Genomic DNA, 20640 nt, shown 5'->3' with positions numbered 1-20640 from the left:
AAGGAGCTGCTGCCCCCCAGCAGGACCCAGCACGGTGTCTGGGGAAGGGTTTTCCCCCACTGTGGTACCTCTTTATGGTGTAACACTGCGGTGTGCCTTATCAGCCTGTAGGGTTACCAAGGGTATTGCAGTGGTATAGGACCTGGCCGTCGTGAATGGTCACCATGAAAAGTTAGCATTAATCTCTTATTGCTACAAATGCTGTTCTAACTGTGCCCGGGCACACCGGGCCAAGTGAAACCTAAATAAAACACGGGACCGGGAGACCCGGAGGAAGCAGCCGCTGCTGTTTGCTGCTTGGTGCCGTCAGCGGGGCTGTGCCTGGGCACAGCGGGATGGAGCAGGGCCACGCGTCCCTGGAGAGCCGCGGGGCTGAGCTTGGGACCGGCAGGGGAGCAATGCTGAGGGCTCCTGCGTCCCACAGCCCCTTTCCAGAAGTCCACAGACTTCACTGTGTGGCTGCAGCCCAGCGGGGCTGGGGAGGGCGAGGAAGGCAGCTCCTCTCACCCCCCGGCCGCTGGGAGGACGACAGCAGAAGGCCGGGGCGGCCTCTGCCAGTAATCTCTGCAGCCAGTACTGGGCCAAGGGACGATTCAGTGAAGATGCCCCTCCACTTCTAGCTCTAGAATAAGTTCCACTTCCTAATAAAATGGAGGAAATAGAGGGGTGGAAGAGTCACCCAGTAAACGTCCAGTGGTGATCTCATGCTTGATGCTTACACCTCGTGCAACTTGCAGCAGAGACTGGCCCCTCATCTCCAGGACGGAGATCTGGCAAGAGCTAAGAGCGCAAATAAAACTAATTTGGACAGGAAAGGAGCTCTGTCAGTGACAGAAATCAAGCTCGGCTATGGTTAGCTGTCCCAGGCCTGACCAGAAGAGCAGCCAGGAAGGCCCACTGGGACTTTGTGTCCCACAATCTTCAGACAGCTATGAGCAGCCGGGGCACCCCGTGCTGGTGGGCGCTGGGCTGACCACTCCAGATGGCCGGCTTGGGGGGGGGCACAAAGCGACTGCCTGGGGTCTTTAAATCAAAACCCACAGAGGAACAAAGCAAAGGTACGTTGCAGGCCCTCTCCCTTCCACTGCTGCCTCTCTCTTTCCGTGGAATGACCTGCTTCTGGGTGCCTCTGCCTCCCCCAGCTGAATGAGATGAGGGCAGGTCCTGCCACCCCTGCTTGCCCTGCGCCGTGCACACCTGCACTGCCGTACTACAGACACGAAATAGAAATAATACTTTCTGCCCCGAGGTTATCAGCAAGGTGACAGCACCCATGGAAAAGGTCACGCCGCGGCCTGTGCCCACTTCAGCAGGGCCAAAGGAAAGCACCTGCGGGAGCTGCTCGCACACAGCACGGCCACAGCAGCACGGCCGGTAACTCCCATCAGCCCTAATAACGTCCAGCTGCCTTTTAATGAGCGCACACAATTTCGCTGCTGTGAGACCTTCAGCTTGAGCTTAAATTAAAACATTTGGTTATGTTTCTGGTAGCTGAACTGTGGGGAGATGTGAACGTCCCGGAGCGCCGGCTCACTGGGCTCAGCCGCTTGGGGACTGCGGAAGGAGCGCTCCTCCCCAGGGCTAAGTTACTCCAAAGACTTTCTGCTTCATGAAAAGAAAGAAAAAAAAAAAGACAAAGTGTAATTCATTGATCTTGATACACAAAACCGTCACGTCACTTCATAGAGCACACACCAACTGCTGAATTTCAGCCCTGCATATTCATAAAAATAAGTTAGCCCATAAATTAAATGTTCCCTTTAGCTAGCACTAGTGTTGATGTGCTATAAGACGCACAAGCCCTCTGATTCATGACTAACCCACCAAAGAGGATAACATTTGCATATGATTATATTATTAAAAAAAAAAACAACAACAAAGCCAAATGCTCCCGAATGGGAACGTGATCACTTCAGACAAAAGAGCGCGGCGCGGTCCTGGCGTGACACCGGGCGGCTCTGCCCTTGCTAGAAGGGACACGGGGCTCCTCGGGGCTTGTCCCCATGCACAAGGTGCAGAAGGCAGGGCCCAAACATGCCCACAGGCTGTCCCATGGGGCCACAGCACGTTTCAGGCACATTTCTGGAGTCTGAGCACCAGCTCATGGGCACGGGCACACCGAAGTAACTAATACAGGTTTATTTTCTCAAAACTCATCACACCTGGTTATAAAAAACGATTAGACCTCGGCGATGCTCCCAAGTCCACGGACCCCAGCTTCACACAGAGCTCCCTGCCACACACACACGTTACTGATGGCACCTGCCATCCCTCTTGGCCACCCATGGATAATTTGCACTCACTCAAAGGGCACGGGGCAAGGGATAGCTCAGCATGACCTGGCTAACAGCACAGGAAATGCAAACAAATGCTCTTAGGATGGCATCGGAGCCCAGGAACAGCAAGTAGACACCCTATTTGCACAGCTAGGAATGAAATCCCTCTTTGCTGCTGCTCACCTGGCCGGATGAGGTGGCCATGGGCAGCTGGGATGCTCCTGGACAGGCATTAGAGGAGCAGAAGCACGCCACGGGGCTGGTTTGAGGGCTGCCCGTGCAATGCCCCAACCAGAGCAATAGGCTGGCTCGTTCTTTTTTTCTTTTTTTTTTTTTTCCTTTCCCCTTTCTTGAATGCAAATGCATGATCAATAAGTTGCTGAAATAGCAAGTTTATCTCTGAATATATAAATTGCAAAAATTGATATGAATAAATCTGCAAGTAACACACTGAGTGTGGCACATTTCAAAGAAAAAAAAAAAACACAAAACACCAAAAACCAAACCCACCAACAAAAAAAAACCCGTGCTGGGTTCCTGCGCTTTCCGGGAGGTGGTGTCATTACACATACCCAGGAACATCTGCAAACCCCCGTCTTCTTTGGTGTGAGCTGAATGGAAGCATGACCTCCTGTTCCTTGCCATGAACCCTGAGTTCACACTCATATTTTACATGTTACAGGAAGCCGCAGCTCACCCCAGGGGTGCTGCAAACAGAATCTCGTAAGCCAGATGCAACACTGCTTCTTAAGGCACCTGAAGGAGCTGTATTCTGCATTCAAAAGCTTACATACTAGTAGCTTAAGGTCACTTCAGCTTTTGTAAAGAGCGGGACAAAACCAGGAATGCTTATAGGGCTGGGTTGTCAGCAGGGTAGCAGAGGGATTACAAGGAACCTGTGACTCTGCCTCTTTCTGCCTTTACTGGTAGTTTTTTTGTGTGTGAACAAGTGCCATACAACAGATTGAGGCTGGTATAAAGGCCTGGGACTGTGCAAGAGCACCCCGCTGAGCCTCAGCTGTGCTTGCAATTAGCAATAGGCATGAAATGATTATTGTTGTGGTGGCTGATGGCAATCTGAAGTGACAAGTTTTATGGGGGAAGTTGTAGTAGGGATGTTCAGCAAGTTTCTGCAAACCATTAATCGAAGGCTGCTGCACGGTTTAGTCAAAGCTATTTTATGTCATTGCAAAGGTCTCCCAAGGATGCTGAAAGAATATTTTGCTGTTCTCAGTGCCTCGGAATGGAGTTTTTCTAGGTCAGGGATTCTTTACTGCCCTATTTAGTGTCAAAAATACCCATTTGCCTCAAATTAGCAGAAAGCTTGTAGTTAAGGGCTGGAGATTAGGCATACAAAATTACTCAGCAGGTGACTGCTGGGTGGATTTGGGGGTTGAGAAGTCTTTAAAACTGACTACAAGACATTATATACTTCTGACAAAAGAACATAGTAATCCTACCTGCTTGCTTTAACCACTGTTGTTTGTCTATTATGATGTGCTTTAATGCCCATAAGAGCAAAACTTCTGGTGATACTACTCAATTACCATAGTAACTCTCCCCTGTGACCTCTCATTTCAGTCCTTGCTTTCCAACCAGAACCAATCCAGGCAGGGCAAATCTATTTAAAACTGTGACACACACGGCACAAGGGAACTCCGAATGCCGGCTGGCTCCCTCTCTTTGTCTGGGACACCGGCTTGTTTTGAAACGCTGAAAGGGAGCTTTGAAATGAAGCCTTGAATCCAAGGTGTTTCGGAGGTACGCGGCTCGGCGCTGGGAGGCCGCCTCTGCCGCAGCCCCGGTCCAGCCAGCACGGGGCAGGGGGAGGAGAGAGCGACCTACGTGCTGCCCATGGGCCTCATTTCCCCAAGGAAAGCTCAGTCTGCTCTCAGGCAAGAGCCTTCCAAGTGACTTGATGAGCCAGGAAAAAAAATAAACTACAAGTTACCAAACCCTCGTGCCTGGAGCTGGTGCCCCCAGCCCACGGGCCAGCAGCGCGGCTGGGACGCGCGGTGGGGCTGCTGCCGGCACAAGACAGCTCACCGAGCCGTGTCCGTCCCGAGTCCAGGAGGCTCTGAGATCAAATTTGGGATTTGGTGATGTCCGGGGATCAGCTTGCACACATGGTCATCAGCTTTGCAGTGCCTCACAGCCGGAGCTGCTCTGGCAAGGTCTGCCCCTCTAGCCTGTCCCCCTGCTCACACTCAGCCTCGCTGGCACGCACGGAGCTGCCCGCAGGCCTGGCATCCAGAGCCCAGGCTGCTCGGCGGCAGCACCAAAAGACCTCTCTTGCCCCTCTGGACTTGTGTGACCACCAGGGCTTTCCTCTCCACCTTCCCTCAATGGCTTTGTGGCTGTTGCAGTCATTGTAATCCTAAAAACTTGGTAATGACAGCAAGGAAGAAGTGCAGAGACTCCTGGCCAATAGTTTCCTACTTTCTTCTTTAAAAACGGAGAGGCCAAACCTCACCATACACTACAGTGCACACAATCCAGACTTGAGAGCCTCCCAAAAACTCGCTGAGATGCCACCAGAGGACAACAGCGATAGCTTGCCCCGCGCTAACGAGGTCCGCGATGGCCCTGCAGGCACGGCCCCGCAGCTCGGAGACGGGCACAGCCCTTCTGCCACGCGAGGAAGGCGGGAGAGGCACACTTCTCCCCTGCAAACATATGTTTTCTGGATGGAAAGCTGAGACCTGCCCACACAGCGGTCCCCGCCACACTTGTTCACAAACTTCTCTTTCCACAGCTCAAGGAAAACCACGCTCTGCTCTGGGCATCGCTACACGCCGTCTGCGAGGGGACCCCCGAGCCTGCTCCTCAGAAGAGCCGCCGCGAGGCAGGCCAAAATTTCGGCCACAAAACCTGATCTGGCACAGGGGACCGAACCGGCCCCACAGGCTCAGAGCATCCATCCGGGTCACATCCTGCCGCGTCGGTAACAAACCAGGGACTGTCCTGACACGGAGGTGCTGAGGATTTGGCCCCCTCTGCCACGTCTCGCAGGGCCAAGGCTCAGGGACCCCTCGCGACGCCGCCGGGTGCGCCCGGCCTTCCCCGAGCGAGGGCATCGGCGCGGCACCGCCGCGTTACGGGCACGAAGTTTGGCGGCACACAGCTAAACAGAAAATACACCATGAGTTAATATCACGGGCATTGATCAGCTAGTCTTACAATTAATGCTTCCAATAAAAAAAAAAAAAAAAGCTCCCCCTTTTTATTCAACAGAATAAGAAATTAAACACTTGTGGGCTCATTCTAAAGAATGAATGAAATTGAATAAGCTACCTAGCACTTGAGATTCCCAGCGAGTGCTTGAATAGAGCAAACCTCCTGAGTTGAATGGATTGCCTTTTGGGACCAATTTGTCTCTTTTCACTCTTTATTCCTCCTTTTTTGCTGACAGATGTACAAAGGCGGAACTGCGCTGTGCAGCTTAGCTACATGCACCCACAGCAGCTGTCACTTTTGTCGAGCAAGTTAATCAAGCAAATGCCACCATATCCCACTTTCTATAAGGAACAACATGTTATAGACAGTAGTCTTGGGAGACGGGGAGGGAGGGAGAGAGACTTTATTTTAACTTTGAGTAGCTGTTTTTTTTTTCCCCCCTCTGTGTGTAAAAAAAAAAAAAAAAGAAAAAAAGAAAAAAAAAAGGCAGCCAAACCCGGTAGCACAAGCTGACACTTTTGTTTTCCTGGAGAACAAATATTTAATATGATTTTAACTCTAATTTGTACTACGGGGAGAGCTGTCCGGTTTTAATTAAATTTAAGGGACTTAGGGGACGCGGTTGAAAAAGAAATGGAAGCTTTTTGTTTGTGTTAACGCTTGTTGATAATAATATATTGATTGTCAATCGCTAAGCCCAAAAGATTAGTGGAGCAAATACTATTATCTGAATGCCACAAGTGAAGTGCGAGCTTCCCTTCCCTGCTTGTCCCTTTGTGCGGCAGTTTGAATCGCGGCTTGTTATTTATACATTTTCTTTGATAAAACCAACTTGTGTGGCTGATTTTTTTTTTTTTTTGAAACCCTGCCTCATTAAGTGCATAATGGCATTTACGTGTGGGGCTTTCTGCTTTTTAGCCCGTCAGGCTTAAGCTGATATTCCTCTCTCGCAAGCGTGTTTCAAAACTTGGGATGCTCGCAAACAATCGGGGACGCAGCAACATTGCGGCTATCAGCTGCTCTCCTGCCACTGCCACGGGCTCCAAAAGAGCAGAACATTATCTGCAGGGCGTAAATAAACAAACAGGTACCTTCCCGCTACGCCCGACCGTAACGGGGCTGCTCGCTGGGTAGTTTTTCTGTCGCAGGCAAGGCTTTAAGTGGGCACACTTCGAGAAGTGTGTCTTTCCGTGCCGCTCTGCCGAAGGCACAAAGCAAAGCCCCGAGAGGTCTGCTGGCAGCCCGCTCTGCTCCCTCGAATCCCCAGACCTCAGAAAGCATCTCTGCTTTCAGAAAATAAATCTAAGTTTTGGTAGCAGACTGCGTCGTGCTGATTTAACGTCCCTGGAGGGTCTTTGGTGGGGTTTGTTCAGACGCAGAGCGCACAGGTCAGAAGGGTTTGGGGTTCGTGAGCTCCCCAACACACTCTGGACCCTGGGCTTGCCCCTGCCGCCCAGGGACAGATCCTCTCATCGGCACTGCTCTGGCACGGCTCGGCGTACAGGGGGCAAAGGGGCCTCACGGGGGCAACATGCCTCTTATCTTCTGCATCAAAGCTCTCTATATTAAACGCTACATTAAATTCTAGAGGTCTAGAAAAGTGCTAACAATTCAATAAAAATCCCTTGAAAACCCAGGGTCTTTAAAAATATATATATATATATATACATATATATATATATATTACTTTATTCTATTAAAACCTCATGAATGTGTCTGGAGTGCCCCAGGTCAGGAGCACACTGAGCCGTTACCGAAATAAACGGCTGTACATTTTTCCCAACATGACAGACTTCCACTTTGGCCCCGGATTTGTCGTATCCCTGTACTGGTATCAGTACGGGTGCACGCAGCGCACTGAGCATCCACCCAGCCCTGTGATTTCTGGATGCCTTTTACTCTCTACTATATTTGTTAACCGTGAAATTTCATTCACATTGACAACGTAGCTATACGAGGGAGTTACAAAGTCAAAGGGGCTCGATATTAAAATAATTCGTAGTATTATTTAATAATGTCACAGTCCCAGCGTTGCATAATAGGGTTAAGCTGCTAGCCAGAGCGCCTCATCATCTGTCTAGGATGCAAATGGCATCACCGAATTACATTATCTTTTTTTTTTTTTTTCCTTCTCTTCCCAAAAATAAACCACAAAAAAACTTTGAATCGCGTAAGAGCTCTGCCTTCAAACAGAGAAGAGAATTCAGAATGAAAGCAGACCCGGGCGCGCCGAAGTGCCGCACGCTTTTTGCAGTACATATGGTACCTGCGCTCACCCACTGCTCGGGGATGGCAGCCCCAGGCTGGCGCTTCACCCTCAGCTGGTGCCACGGCGGGTGCGAAGGGGCTCGGGCACGGCCGTGCCACGGGGGCTGGGGTGCGGGTCAGCCCCTCGTGGGTACAGCTTCAGACTGCACACAACTCAGCCTGCGCGCTCCTCGCCGCGAATTCCTAACCCCGAAGCATTTTATTCCTTTCTGGGGAGGAGGAAGGAGGATGGGGCATCTGTGGTGACAGCAGGGCCAGGGTCTCCAGCAGAGAAACAAGCCCAGGGACATCACCTCTCGAGCTCCCTGCACGCGGTGCCGCGCGGCACCAGGCAGCACCCAGATGTGCTCTGTGCAGCCGCGACCCCACGTACCCGGCTGGCTGAGGGGCTGCTTGCTCTGAACACCAGCACTTCACACAAGGTTCCCCCGTGGCAGCTCTGCAGCCAGCCAGAGCTACCAAGAGACCCGCAGACAGCTGCTGCTGGGGATATATCGCCTTGGGCCTGCAGCGCCCAGCCCTCGGGCACCGCGTCAGCCCCCCGCAGCAAGCGCCGCCTTTTGGGTGCTGCGTGACGCCCGTCCTGCCTACAGATATGAGATGGAGGAGCCTGCCGTCAGGGGTGTGCTCTTCCAGAGCAGCCCTGTGCCTGCACGCGTAGGATCGGCTCTAAGGGGACCCAGCTCCACCGGCTCCAGGTGTGGAGCTGCCGCTGGGGCCCTCGGCTCCTCCCCTGCAGCGGCATGCCCCGCACTCGCTGGGGAGCTGGCAGACAAAACCCCAAACCTGCTGCTGTGCAGGACTCTGCAGACCTCAGTTTTCCTAAATAAAAGAGCTTCTGCTGAAAAGCATCGAAAGCAATGCAAAACCACTTCTGTACGGATTACTGTTCTCAAATACTTTTTTTAACCTGTAAAATATTCTCTGCTTACTTCCATGTTTCAAAAAAGAAATGAAGTTGACATGTTAAAATCCGAGTTTCTATATAAAGAAGCTCGGTATAACACCGTATCCACACAGCGTGCTGCTTTTTTTCTGTCCTGATTGCAGGGCCTTGGGAGTGCAATGCAATCCCTGTACCGGTGCGTGCAGGCTGGTCAACAAGGTGCACTCCAGTCCTAAAATGGAATATTTTAATTACACCTGTTATTAGGTTGAATTGGAAGCCGTCCCAAAGTGGGAATTGGGAAACTTAAGCTGGCTCCTTCACAGCCTGCAAACTCCCCAGAGCAGCAAGCGGCTGCCCGGGTATCGCGGCCCTGGAGGTTTTGTGGGTGCAGGAGGGAGCAGCTCTGCTCCTCGCATTGCTCCCGATGGAGCCGACCTGCTCCCTCCCCAGGCCTTATGCTGACAGCCTAAGCCCTGGCTGAGGTTGAAACCAGCACAGGAAAAGGAAAAAGCTGCAGATCAGGAGCAGCAAAGCGACCTGTGACAACGGCTAATCCCCCAGGCTCCGCTGCCTGGAGCAGCAACAGCAGGGGCTGCGTGGGGCCGGGCTGCAGAGCAAGGAAACAGGCGCACGGGGCCGTTCGTTCTCCCCTGTACACACGGCCAGTCCCTTGGGCAAAGGGACAGAGGATGCCTTCTCCCTGCAACGCACCTCTTGCCCTAAATCTGCCTGGGGTACTCACTGCTGGGGGCAATAAATGCCCTTGCGCTCCGTGCCTGCCCCAGCACAAACAAGCCGAGCTCTCCGGCGCTCTGAAGTGCCACGCGGATCATGCCAGCGAGCCTGTGCTGACCTTAGAGCAACGGAGCAATCAGTCTGCCTTCTTAGAATGATTAATGGAAAATCTCCTCTGGAAAAGAAATCAAATTAACTGTCTTCAACCAAATGTCTACTGGAACAGGAAAAGCTGTTCTGATAAAGACATTTAGGAGGAAAAAACCCTTACGAGCATTTAAAATCCAGTGACAGATCTAGGACTTATTTTATTAAGACTCTCCCTACAATAAATTAAACGGAGCCTACTTAAAGGAACACTTCATAAAGGAAATGCAGCTGACGGGGATGTAGGAGAGGCCACTCGCAGCGTGTGCCTGTGCCGGGAAGCTCTTGGATGGGACCGCACGGGACGAGGGCGATGCAGGTGGTGATGGCTGCGCTCAGCTCTGCTCCACCAGGGACAGGGGAAGAAAAAGAGGCAGCCAGAGCAAAAGGTGCAGGCTGTGCCTCCTCACGGCAAGGGGAGTTTGTCCCCCTCCCTGAAAATACATGGAAAATTGCCATAATTTCAGACCCTTTTTTCTTCTAGCAGCACAGGTACAGGTCCCTGCCAAGACACGGGGAGACAAAACGCTGCGCTTCCTCGAGATCCCTCTGCCTAATTGTCTTCGTTTCACAACTCACTCGGGGGAAAGAAAAAAAAAAAGGCAAAAAACAGCGAAGAAGAAATAGCTCAGTGGAGGCCATATCAGGATGGGAGTGGGAGAGAGTTAGTGCCCTAATGAGCAGTCGAGCTGCGTAGGAGGGAAGCGGGTTGTTGTCTGTCTCAGAAAGCGCCGAGCGCGGCTGCAGGCAGCTCTCAGATGAGCCGAGCCCAGCGCGCAGCCTGATATCCGTTCTTCCCCTGATCCTGCAACCCGTCCTCCTATGAGTAATTCTAACTCGCAGTGAGTAGCTCCGCTGACTCACGGCCAGGCTTTTGGGCTTGAGGACGGGAAGGCGAAGGTGGGGTGAGAAGGGCGCTCTTCTGGCATGTGGCTGTGCAGCGCGAGGCTGACACGCGCCGAATAGATGCCATGATCCTGCAAGCACTCCCCGAAGGAGCTGCCAAAATTCGAGTGGGTAACCCCGCTGAAGTCAAAGCTTTGATTTTAAGACCACGCTAATGCCTCGCTGCCTGCACAGGGCTCGCTGGATTAACTGATGTAGCTGTCAGCCTGTGTTGGGTAATTTTCCTGGATGCTCAGGTGTGATATCAGCCTCCAAACAGCGGGTACTGAAACATGCTGAGCTGCTGTGAATCCTCCAGTAAAACAGCGAGAGGTGCCCAGCCAGCTCCCCGGACATCTGTATACGGATTCTGTTGAAGACCGAGACTCACAGGGCTCTCTGCATCCTCACGGCCTCTGACATTCCCAAGTCAGCTACCAGCAGACAGCCTCGAGCACTGACTGCAGGACCAGCACTCCTGCTGGGCTCTTGGCTGGGGAAAAGCAACAGAAAAGCACTGGATGTGACCCTGGGATGTCACTGCTGCCTCCTGAACAACCCCGCTGAGCACAGCGCCTGCCTGAGCCTCCGCCTGAGCCCTAGGGACAGGACCTGGCCAGCGCCCCGGCTGGATCCCACTGATGCCACCCCGACGCCGAGCTAAAAAACCGCCTTCGTCTTGCAGACACAGAGGGACCTGCCTGCTTGTTTCATGCGAACTGCTCCGTCTGCTATCCCGGCTGTGACACAGACCTTCGAGGAAGCAGAACATACACAGTGACAGTGAAGTGGTAAAACCGCCTTCTGCAGAAGGCAGCGCGCTCAGCGCTGCAACTCCTGCCGCCTCCCCAGGCGGTATCAGTGCGTGATTAAGTTCTTACCAGACTTTTTGGTAAAGGCAACCTTCCTGATCTGATAACTGCCAAGGACAAGCCAAACACACAGGGTCAATCTATGCACGTTTAATCCCCAGAAGGCAGATTAAGTGTATAATTGACCCATATAATCCATGTATCATCTCCAGTGAAATGTTTTCTATGTCCGGTTTAGGCAGACGTGAGGCCCATCAGAAAGCTATCAGAGGCACAGAATTACCATGGCAGTGGATTTCATCAAAGTTGGAGATGGCTTTTTAATCACTGATCTCAGAGACTGCTAGATTTAAGCAGATGAACTGGCACTAAGCACATCTGTTTTAATCCTTATCTTCTACTCAGGCTGGTGTCTTCAAGAAGTACAAGGAGGAAAGAAATAAATTAATTTTTTTTTTTAGGTCCTTGCAATCTTAGGAGCTTCTCTTGGTGTTTTGATCTCTCATATCAAAAGCGTGTTTTTGTTTTTTTTCGGTAAGATATTGAATTAATCATCAGAGAGAAAAATGCCATCTGCGCTATTTCGGGACTGCCTCGGGATGCTGGAATTCGCAGGATCTCGGGCAGCTCGCTCAGCGCTCGGTAGCCTTTTGTGCACACGATACTCGCCTGCGACCGGGTAGGAAATATTCTGCTCTGGTTTACATTAGTGTTTACCAATTTATCGGGAAGAAAGGTTGGCATTCACCCTAACTACTAGTCAGTCATTCACTCTCTGGATCACATATGTTCTGGCGGGTTGAAATCCATCCTGCGTGCACCTCAGGGCATGTGTAAAGACACACACACGTACGCACGTATAAATAACTTCCACTAAAGCAAGCCTTTACAAGTGAAACTCCTGCTGCCTTCAGCAAAAATTATGGATGCATAAACTCCGATCCTACCAAACGTGAGTGCCCAAGGGGAGCTGGATTTTGCAGGATTGGCCTGAAGACGCAAAATCCCTCTGCAGGCATTTTTCCAGGTTTAAAATACACCTGCCTGCCCCTGTCCGATCGTCCCTCTGAGCAGCCACATCCTGCATGTCAGCCCCCATCCTTCTGGGGAAAAAGGGATAAAATTGTGCTCTCCATCAGGCACTAAAGAGAGCTTGAGATCCGTCTGTGCCGCATGCAAAGCCTCGCAGTGGTTCAAATCACAAAGCACACAGACATGCACAGAACCACGGGGAAGGGACGCATGCCACGATGCTATTCTTAAACTCTTCTGTTACCAGTGCTCCGTACCAACGGGTCTTATTACAGTGTTTTAGCTTTAAATGTTATCAAATTAGTGAGCCAGGCCAAGTAAATAAGTCATGTTACTCTGCAGTAAACAGCACTGCCAAAAAGCTAGTTAGGTTTTGATTACCAGCAGAACTCCACGATCAATCTGTTCGTTCAATGATCCCAAGAATACAGATTTTTTAAAATTAAGATGATGACTCTATTTTGGGGGGATAAAAAAAACCAACAACCCTGACTAATTTGCAGAATTAAGAGGATTAACACACAGACCACACAAAAATACTACAATAATCTTCCACAAACACCATTATCCTCCAAAGAGCGCAGTCCTGTACGGCAGGTGCAAAAAGGGGAAGGGGCGTGGGGAAGGAGACAGAGTTTCTGAGCTAAGAAATCTTATCAAATGCCAAAAAGTATGCACTAAGCCAGCTTCTGTTGGGAAATGGCCTGACAAGCACCCTGCAGCCTCTGCTACAGGGAGGAAACAAAGAGGGGAAATGAATGGAAATGCTGAGCAGGGCTGCGGAGGGATGTTGGGGATCGGGAATAACCCAGGACTGCAAACCCCACCGAGCACGCAAGGGGCAACCTCACCCTGCACGACGCTGCTCTTCCACTACTCAGAGCAAAAAAAAATCAGAATTCTTTCCCAGATGGCACAGAAAGGCGATTTAGCCCTACACTGCGACCAGAGGAGCTGCCTGGCGCTGTGCACCTGCCGCTGGAGCACACATTGCCATAGGACATCCCGACAGGACTAACCTGCCGGCTGGGGTAAGCCAGCACCGCTGCACTAAGCCAGCTGGGGAGGTGCCCTCCGAAGTGCCAATAATCTCATCGCCTGGAGAAACTCCTCAGCTAAGAGGATTGCTCCGAAGCTACGCAGGAAGGAGCGAGAAGAACCCCAACCCAAGTCTAATTCCGCGTCATAAATATCGCTTTTGGCCATTGCTCTGCTCTTTCTCATTAAATAGATAGCTAGCGCCTAAAACCACTTGGGCAAGGAGACAGAGCTTGAGGGCTCCTTGGCTGCATCCCCCTCCCTCCTACAAGCCAAGGGCCCCCAGCCCGCCCCGCTCGAGGGAGCACACTTTGTGGGTAAAACACCGGCAAAGAGGGAGGCTGGCGGCACCGGGTCCCACCTTGCCTTGTCTCACTCCAGGGAAATTTGTGGGAAGCAGGGAGGGAAGGAAAGATTTTGCACTTTTCGCTTTCCACCAAGGTAGCTGCTCTTTTTTTGTTGTTGTCAACCGTTAATTTGTTTAAAACGCGCCTTGGTAAAACTAAGAACTGATCAAACTGAAACCAATATTTGCGCTAATTACAGCTTTTGGAAAATCGGCAATAATGGCCCAAAGGGTATAAACACACCAACTGTGAATCACAGGAAACCGATGAGGGAAAAGGCAGTGTGGGCATTGAAAAGAACAGTCCAGATGAGCTCTGGAAATCTAACTGCTCGCGGAATAAATTTCCCCACAAACGAGCAGTGCACTCGCAGGCCCGCTGCAGATGGAAGCGACAGTCTTTTGTTTTGTGTTTTGTTTTGTGGTTTGTTTTTTTTTTTGTTCCTCCCCGTGCCTGCTCGATGGGTGATGCGCGGCTGGTGCTCAGCGCTGCGAACTCTCCCGAGAGGGGCCCGGGGAGGCAGCGGCGTGCTCCGTGCATGAATGAGGCGTTCTCAGTGGATATGGGTCATGCTAGTAGATGTACACAGTAAGATTATTTGACTCTAATTCATGCCACTTGATATAATGTGATAAAACATTTGACATGAGAGATAAGTTCCATTTTAATCCGATAGGGTGCGGGGGAAAGAAAGAGTGGGAATTAAGAAGGAGGAAGAGGTTTCCGAGGGAAAGGGGATGCGCAGAAAGAGAGGTATTGAGTAAAAGAGAAGGTTGATTGGAAGGAAAGCAGCTTTCCCTACACACGGAGGAAGCAAACGAGCGAGTAGAGAAAGCGAGTCAGATTGTTACAGTGCCAGAGCTGGGAGCTGGAGATGGCACTGCTGAGAGATGAAAGGAAGGAGAGTGGGAACAGAAGCTGCTTCAAACAGAAATCGCTATATGGACAGATACCCTAAGAGAGACTGAGACACTAATGCTACAGGCTGGCCATTAGCAGAAAACCTTCGCTATAGAACAGCTACAAGGACAGAAAGGCTGTAACACAACAAGAGCAGCAGAAACAGATATACTGGTTAACATGCATCCAAATCCAAAACAAATGGGCAACACAGGTCACTGTTCTCCTAGAGTCCAATGAATTTATTTCATGCAAAAAAAAAAAAATAACTTTGAACCTTTAGGTCAGCCTCCTGCCACGCCATTTTCGCCAAGGAGACCATGTTTGAACTTGACCTTTGGTGTCAGGAATCATCGCATGGACCTCTGGAAATGTGAAAATCCATTCCTAACCAGGTCTGTTTTGGTTAGCTTTTTAAATGAAAATTTACCACGCTTTAATTTGCTGTCAGTTTTGGAGTGCTTGTCAGTGACAAACATTGCAAAATGTGCAGAGGAGATGGTCCTTAGCAAATGCATCCGCCAGAAAACTGGCTCGGATTTCAACGAGAACAATGACCAAGATGTGTTGTTAACGAGAGATTTTCCACAAGCTTAAACATAGTAAGGGCTCTCTTAGAAGATGCTGTTTCCTTGAAATCCACGCACAGACAGACCAAGACACAGTACACTAGAGTAGAGATTTAAAGCAGGCAGAGAGCAGATACGAGCCTTAGTCAGAAAGAAAGGAAAGATTTATTTATTTTTTAAAGCTAAAACCAATAAATTTTCTCAAAATGTGACTTATCCTCCTGTCTTATTTTGTCACATTTTGGGTCTCTCCTGCTTGGTGTCCAAGGAGGAGAAGGCATTTACTTACATCAAATAACCTTTCTATATACATCTCCTCATTGACCTTATCACGCAGGACATCCTGAGAGTGGCGGACAAATGTCACATAGGCATCAGCAACATCCATCCCCGGCTTCTGCATGGGGGGAGAGAAGAAGAGAGAGAGATAAACGTGAATATGCCGCAGGGGCAGCTCTTCTGTGTACCCTCAGCGCTGCTTCTCCTTTTCCTCTGTCTCTCCCCTGCCGCCCTCATGCAATTCGCCCCTTCCTTACCTGCCGTGGTGGGGACGGACACGGTGTGCCCCGCACAGCCCTGTGCCCAGCACAGGACCACGCAGAGACACCGGCTCCACCTCTTCTTTTGCCTAGAGCGCAGGCGGTCGGAGGAGCACAGCTCTCCCTCACCACATCGATGCCAAGAAGCTCTCCTGCTACGCTCGGTGCCGCTGACCTAACCAGCGAAACAGCGAGCCGGGCTGCGGATCTGCTGCTTGCTCGTGGCACCTGCCACACGTGAGCCCTCTGGGTTCTGACGGCAGAAAGCCCAGAGCTGCCCTCTCCTTTCTTCTCCCGAGGTGTGGGGATGTGAGCAGCAAGCAGCTGGCGCTGCAGGAGGCATGCCAAAATCCCACCGCTTTGCCCGCTCGGACCTCTGCCCTTAGCTCACACTTACTGCTGCTCTTAGGGATAAATTGGGTAAATGGTAAGTCAGGGATTTACGTCTACAGGAATGGTCAGGACACTGCTAAATGCCAGGAATTCAGCTCTGCAAGATCCAGGGGATAGCAGCATTTCTACGTGGAAAGTGGGAACTGAGGCAGGGTGCGGGGAAAACACTTAAAAACAATTCCTGTTTGAGTTCATATCGCCTGTTACATTGAAATCCAACTTACCTCAAAGGAAACCCATTAAAATACTGTAACACGAGACATTACAAGAGCTGCCACAAAATCTTAAATTTCCATGGCACGTTGTAAGTTTGTTAATAACTAGTGTCATTAGTTTCCATTACTGTGATTTACCTCAGATCACAGAGTATCGTTTCTCTGCAAGATACGATTGTCAGCCACTGCAAATTGAAGTTAGTTAACACATCTGTGTAATTTCCAGGGTGAAAATGAGGACAGTTTGGAAAGCAGTAGGAAGGGAGTTTTTTAATACAAAGCAAACAATTATCAAGCAAAGGGCCAGTGCTTGGCCCTGGGGAAGCTAGTAACATTTCTTAACACCTACTGAAACAATGACAAGGTATTAATTTGAAAAACAAGGAGGACAACACAAATGTGGCAGTAGTCAAGTGTTACACTTTCAAGCAATTTTCAGCACGCTGATCGTGCCCGTTGCAAGGTGGCAGTGAAGGGATTGCTTTGTGTCAGGCAATCGCAGGAGTGCCTGGGGAATTAGATTTATCCTGTGGGCATCTGCTGAGCCACACCGCTTCCCCTCTTTCCTCTAAAACGGGAACCTAAAGCAGCATGACACAGCTTGCTGGCTGTGGGGTGGCCTCTTGCAAAAGCCTGGGAGTTGTGCGGGGCCAGCTGCTGATTTCGTTAAAAGCAGCATAAAAATACAGGAGAGCAAGTGGCAGAAAGGCACTGTGAGTGCGAGAGGGGCCACGTGGATTTGGCATCACCTCCTGTGATAGACGCATCGGAGGAGGCCACGCTTTGGCACAAAAGTTCCTTAAAAATAGCTGTTCTGTGCTCAGGCTCCTGCTGACGAAATATTGAAAAGTCACTCACATGACCAGGAATTTCAACTGAAGGCTCTCCACATTTTCTAGGGTGAAAAATGAATTCCGAGCCTCCCTCTCTTACGCTCTCAGTAACTTGTTTCTGCTGCCCAAAGACAATCTCTGCACTGCGATATTCCAAAGCAAACAACACCTCTCACTTTTCAAGAGTTTGCCTTCCCCAGGCTGGACTAGAGGTATTTTGTGGGTCTTGGGAAACACTGGGCGCAGATGACGCAGTCCATGATGTCCGATACATTTGTCAGGTTGTCATGTGGGAACATGCTGACCAATTGCATCCGCATTAAATGCCTGTACATTACACATACAGGTCATCAAACACAACTCAGTTACTCTCGATTTACACTGCCCTGACTATCTATTATATATTTACACTGCCCTGACTATCTATTCAGGATTCGGTGTGGGATATTAAGGACTACTCTTTTTTTATTTGTAATTTATTTGTAATTGCCTCTCTGCCTGTAAATGTAACAGTAACTCCTTATTCCATCCAACACTCACATATTACATTTCAACTCCATTTAACTGTAAATTTCTGGCAAGTTAAGTGCTCTGTCTAAGGACATTAAGGGCTCTTTTCTCTGTGAATCAAGGTCTAATTAGAGGAGACGATGTACAATTTTCCTATACCAATTAGAGAAAAAAAGGGGAAAAAATTTCATTAACAATTTCCCAAACACATGTTGCTAACTCATCGCCATTTCCCGAAAGTAATGAAAAAGTCATTTTTCTGAAAGAGTAAAATAAACCAACAATTAGAAGAACAAAAATAAAATAGATTAGCTAATGTGTTAGATGTGTGTTGGCTCAGTTCTAACATGTCTGGACCTTTTTGTTTGGAAATTATTCTGTATTTGTACAAGTCCAAATGAAGAATTAACAGAATGAACTGCTCCTGTTTTTTTTTTGTTGTTGTTGTTGTTTTTTTTGATGTGATTCAAGCCAATTGCATAAATGTGGTACTTTTTTTGACACCATCTGCAAATTATTGCCTTAAGAGCCTCGTAGGTCTCCGTAAGAGGGTAAGTGCTGATTATTAGCGTCATGGAGACATTCTTTCCAGTTCAAATGTTAGAAGTGCGAGGGCCCACGGTTCAATCTTGGCTGTTAATGCATAATGTGGGTTGCTACACATGCCATAAAACAAACCACGAAGCAAATTACTATGACAGAAGTTGTTTAAATTGAGCTTACGGGTACATCCACGTATTTGGAAGCAGCCTTCACCTGTAAAAGGAACAAGAACAGAGTTTCCACCATCAGTACGCTTTCAGGCTTTTTCTTTAAACATCAGCAGTAGCTTCTGCACCCAGGCTCAGGGCAACATAACGCTGAGTGGGGGAAAAAGGGCGACAAAAAGTACGCTTCCCATCTAAAAGAATAGGCAAGGGGTGGTATTTTTGTTGTTGTTTTGGAGAGGTAACTTCGCTGCTGCTCAGGCTCTAATAGCAACAGATGACAGTGTGGGAGTTGCGCTTCTCCCTCTTCTCCTTAAGCGAGCGGGGGAAGACGGGGTTCGTCAGGAGACATCGCTACTTGCTTTGGAGGCCTCCTTCCCCACCTAACGCCACGTGTCGCCCAGGCAGCCCGTGTCTGTCCCCTGGGGAGCTACAGGCCAAGGCCCGCGGGGACGGCCCCACCAAGCACCCTGAGGACCACGCTTCCCTTTGAGGGGTGGCACCGGTGATGGGCTCGGGGCACCTGTGCTCATCCCGGCTTAAAGATGTTATTTTCGGGAGGGTACCAGGGGGCGGACGCAGCACACCGTGTGTCCTCACAAGCCCGTAAGGCCCCGAACTTACTTGGTCTCTGCTTTGCCCCGGGGCAGAGCCCGCTGCCTGGCACGGAGGCAGGCGGCCCTGCCGCCAGGTCCAACTTTTCCAACTGAGCAGCTCCCAGCTGGCCAGAGAGACCCTTTTACCACTGCAGCATAAGGCACCGTGTCTAGAAAGTGTACGGCTGGGATTTTCCACAACGCTTCTGCTTTTAATTAGGGTAAGCGTTGCCGGCCATCTTTGTTTGGGTGTAAAAGCTCACCTGCTTTTAAATATTTCTAAAGCTACCATTAAAACAGCCTAAATATAACACGCACACAGTTGCATCTTGGGATGAATAAATTATGTGTCCCGAATGAGAGAATGAATGTATGTGTGAGACAGAATGTGAGAGTGGGTGGAAGTACTCATATGGTGTGTGTGGGGGGTGCATAATTAAGCACAATGAGGCGATACAAAAGACCAGACTGGTGGTAATTGCCGAGGTGAACGCTGCGAGCGTTTCACAGCGCCCGGGCTGGAGGAGCAGAGGGGAGGGCAGGAGGGCGGCGTGGTGCTGCCTGTGGGCACAAGGGGCCGGAGGGGGACAGGGCAGGTCCCCAGCCACGCGTTTATGAAGCAAACGGCAAAATCGATGCCGAGCCCTGGCTCCCCACGAAGAAGCGGTGCTCATCTTGCTTCCCAGTACCCCCGTGCCCAGCTGGCTGGATGCCTTGCCCTGGCGATGCATTTATCCTCGCAACTCCTCGCCGGGCAGCGAAGTGCTGTCCTTGCTCCTGCAAAGCGGGAGCGGAGCAGCCCCGTCCTCCCTGCATGAAGGAGCCCGGCCAGCGGTGCCAGCTCTGCACCCGCTGACTCCAAAGGAACGAGCTCCTTCCCTCCCAGAGAGCGCTGAAGCTCTGCAGGCTCAGCACCTCAAGTCCAGGACCACGATCGGGGCAAGCCACGCAGCCCACAGCAGGCATCCTCAAGCATCAGCGTGCGAAACACCACGGCTGGACCCTCACTTGTTCAGCTCCTGCAGAGGAAACCAGGAACCCGAGAGCTCTTGGGTCCAGCTCGGTGCCACTGCCTCTTCTTCCCCCAAGCCAACAGGCAACAAGAATAACTCAGGCAACTTCCTGCCATCTCTCCCCCCCTCCACCCACAAAAAAACTGAGCTTCTTCTCCTGCCCACTCCCCTTTAATCAGAATAATTACTTGTTTTTCTTTAAACTCAGATTTGGCTACATTCAGTGAAATTTCCAAACTGCCGGATGTTGTGTGATTTTTGCTAGGCTGCCGTTTTTCACAAATTATGTGACTTTGCCATGAAACGTCTCAGTTTACCATACAAATTTCGTGCAGAACAAAAATAAGATCTTTTACTTCTGTCTCCCTCGGGTAATATGCAGTCTTTAGTTTTAATTACCGTAGGTGTAATTCTCCGCCTACAGAGGCCATCCAGATTAAAGGGAATTTTAGCAGCTGTCATTCCTGTGACTCAGTGGAGCTTCACATGCAGACACCCATCCAAGGCCTGGGCTGCTGCTGCTGAGATGCACTTAAATGTAGCAACAAACAGAAAAAAAAAAAAAAGTCTGGCCAAATTTAGAAGGGTATTTTCCTCCCAAAGTGCTCTGCAAGGAGAAGTGGCTAGTGAGAATTTATTAGGACAACAGATGCATTAATTTTATCTTGAATTTCGAGGCAAGAATTGGAAATGAGGATAGCCTACTAGGTGATAAAACTGTCTGTCACAAGACCCCCGATTACATGTCACTTGCCGAGA

General features: G+C 50.2%; 1 protein-coding gene across 13 annotated transcripts in view; it reads right to left on the bottom strand.

Annotated features, from left to right (window-relative positions):
* The window catches only part of CADPS (calcium dependent secretion activator), a 202782-nt gene that overhangs the window by 4263 nt on the left and 177879 nt on the right, over positions 1-20640 (bottom strand). For all 13 annotated transcript variants that reach the window (XM_080605730.1, XM_080605738.1, XM_080605735.1 and 10 more), the window contains 2 exons: positions 18289-18321; positions 15365-15472 (listed from right to left, as the gene is read on the bottom strand). In XM_080605730.1, coding sequence (XP_080461856.1) covers positions 15365-15472; positions 18289-18321 — 141 coding nt within the window. The remainder of the gene's footprint in view (positions 1-15364; positions 15473-18288; positions 18322-20640) is intronic.

Source organism: Anser brachyrhynchus, assembly GCF_964034855.1.
Source record: "Anser brachyrhynchus genome assembly, chromosome: 10".
Classification (NCBI taxonomy): Eukaryota; Metazoa; Chordata; class Aves; order Anseriformes; family Anatidae; genus Anser; species Anser brachyrhynchus.
This window is presented reverse-complemented; position numbering and strand designations above follow the sequence as displayed.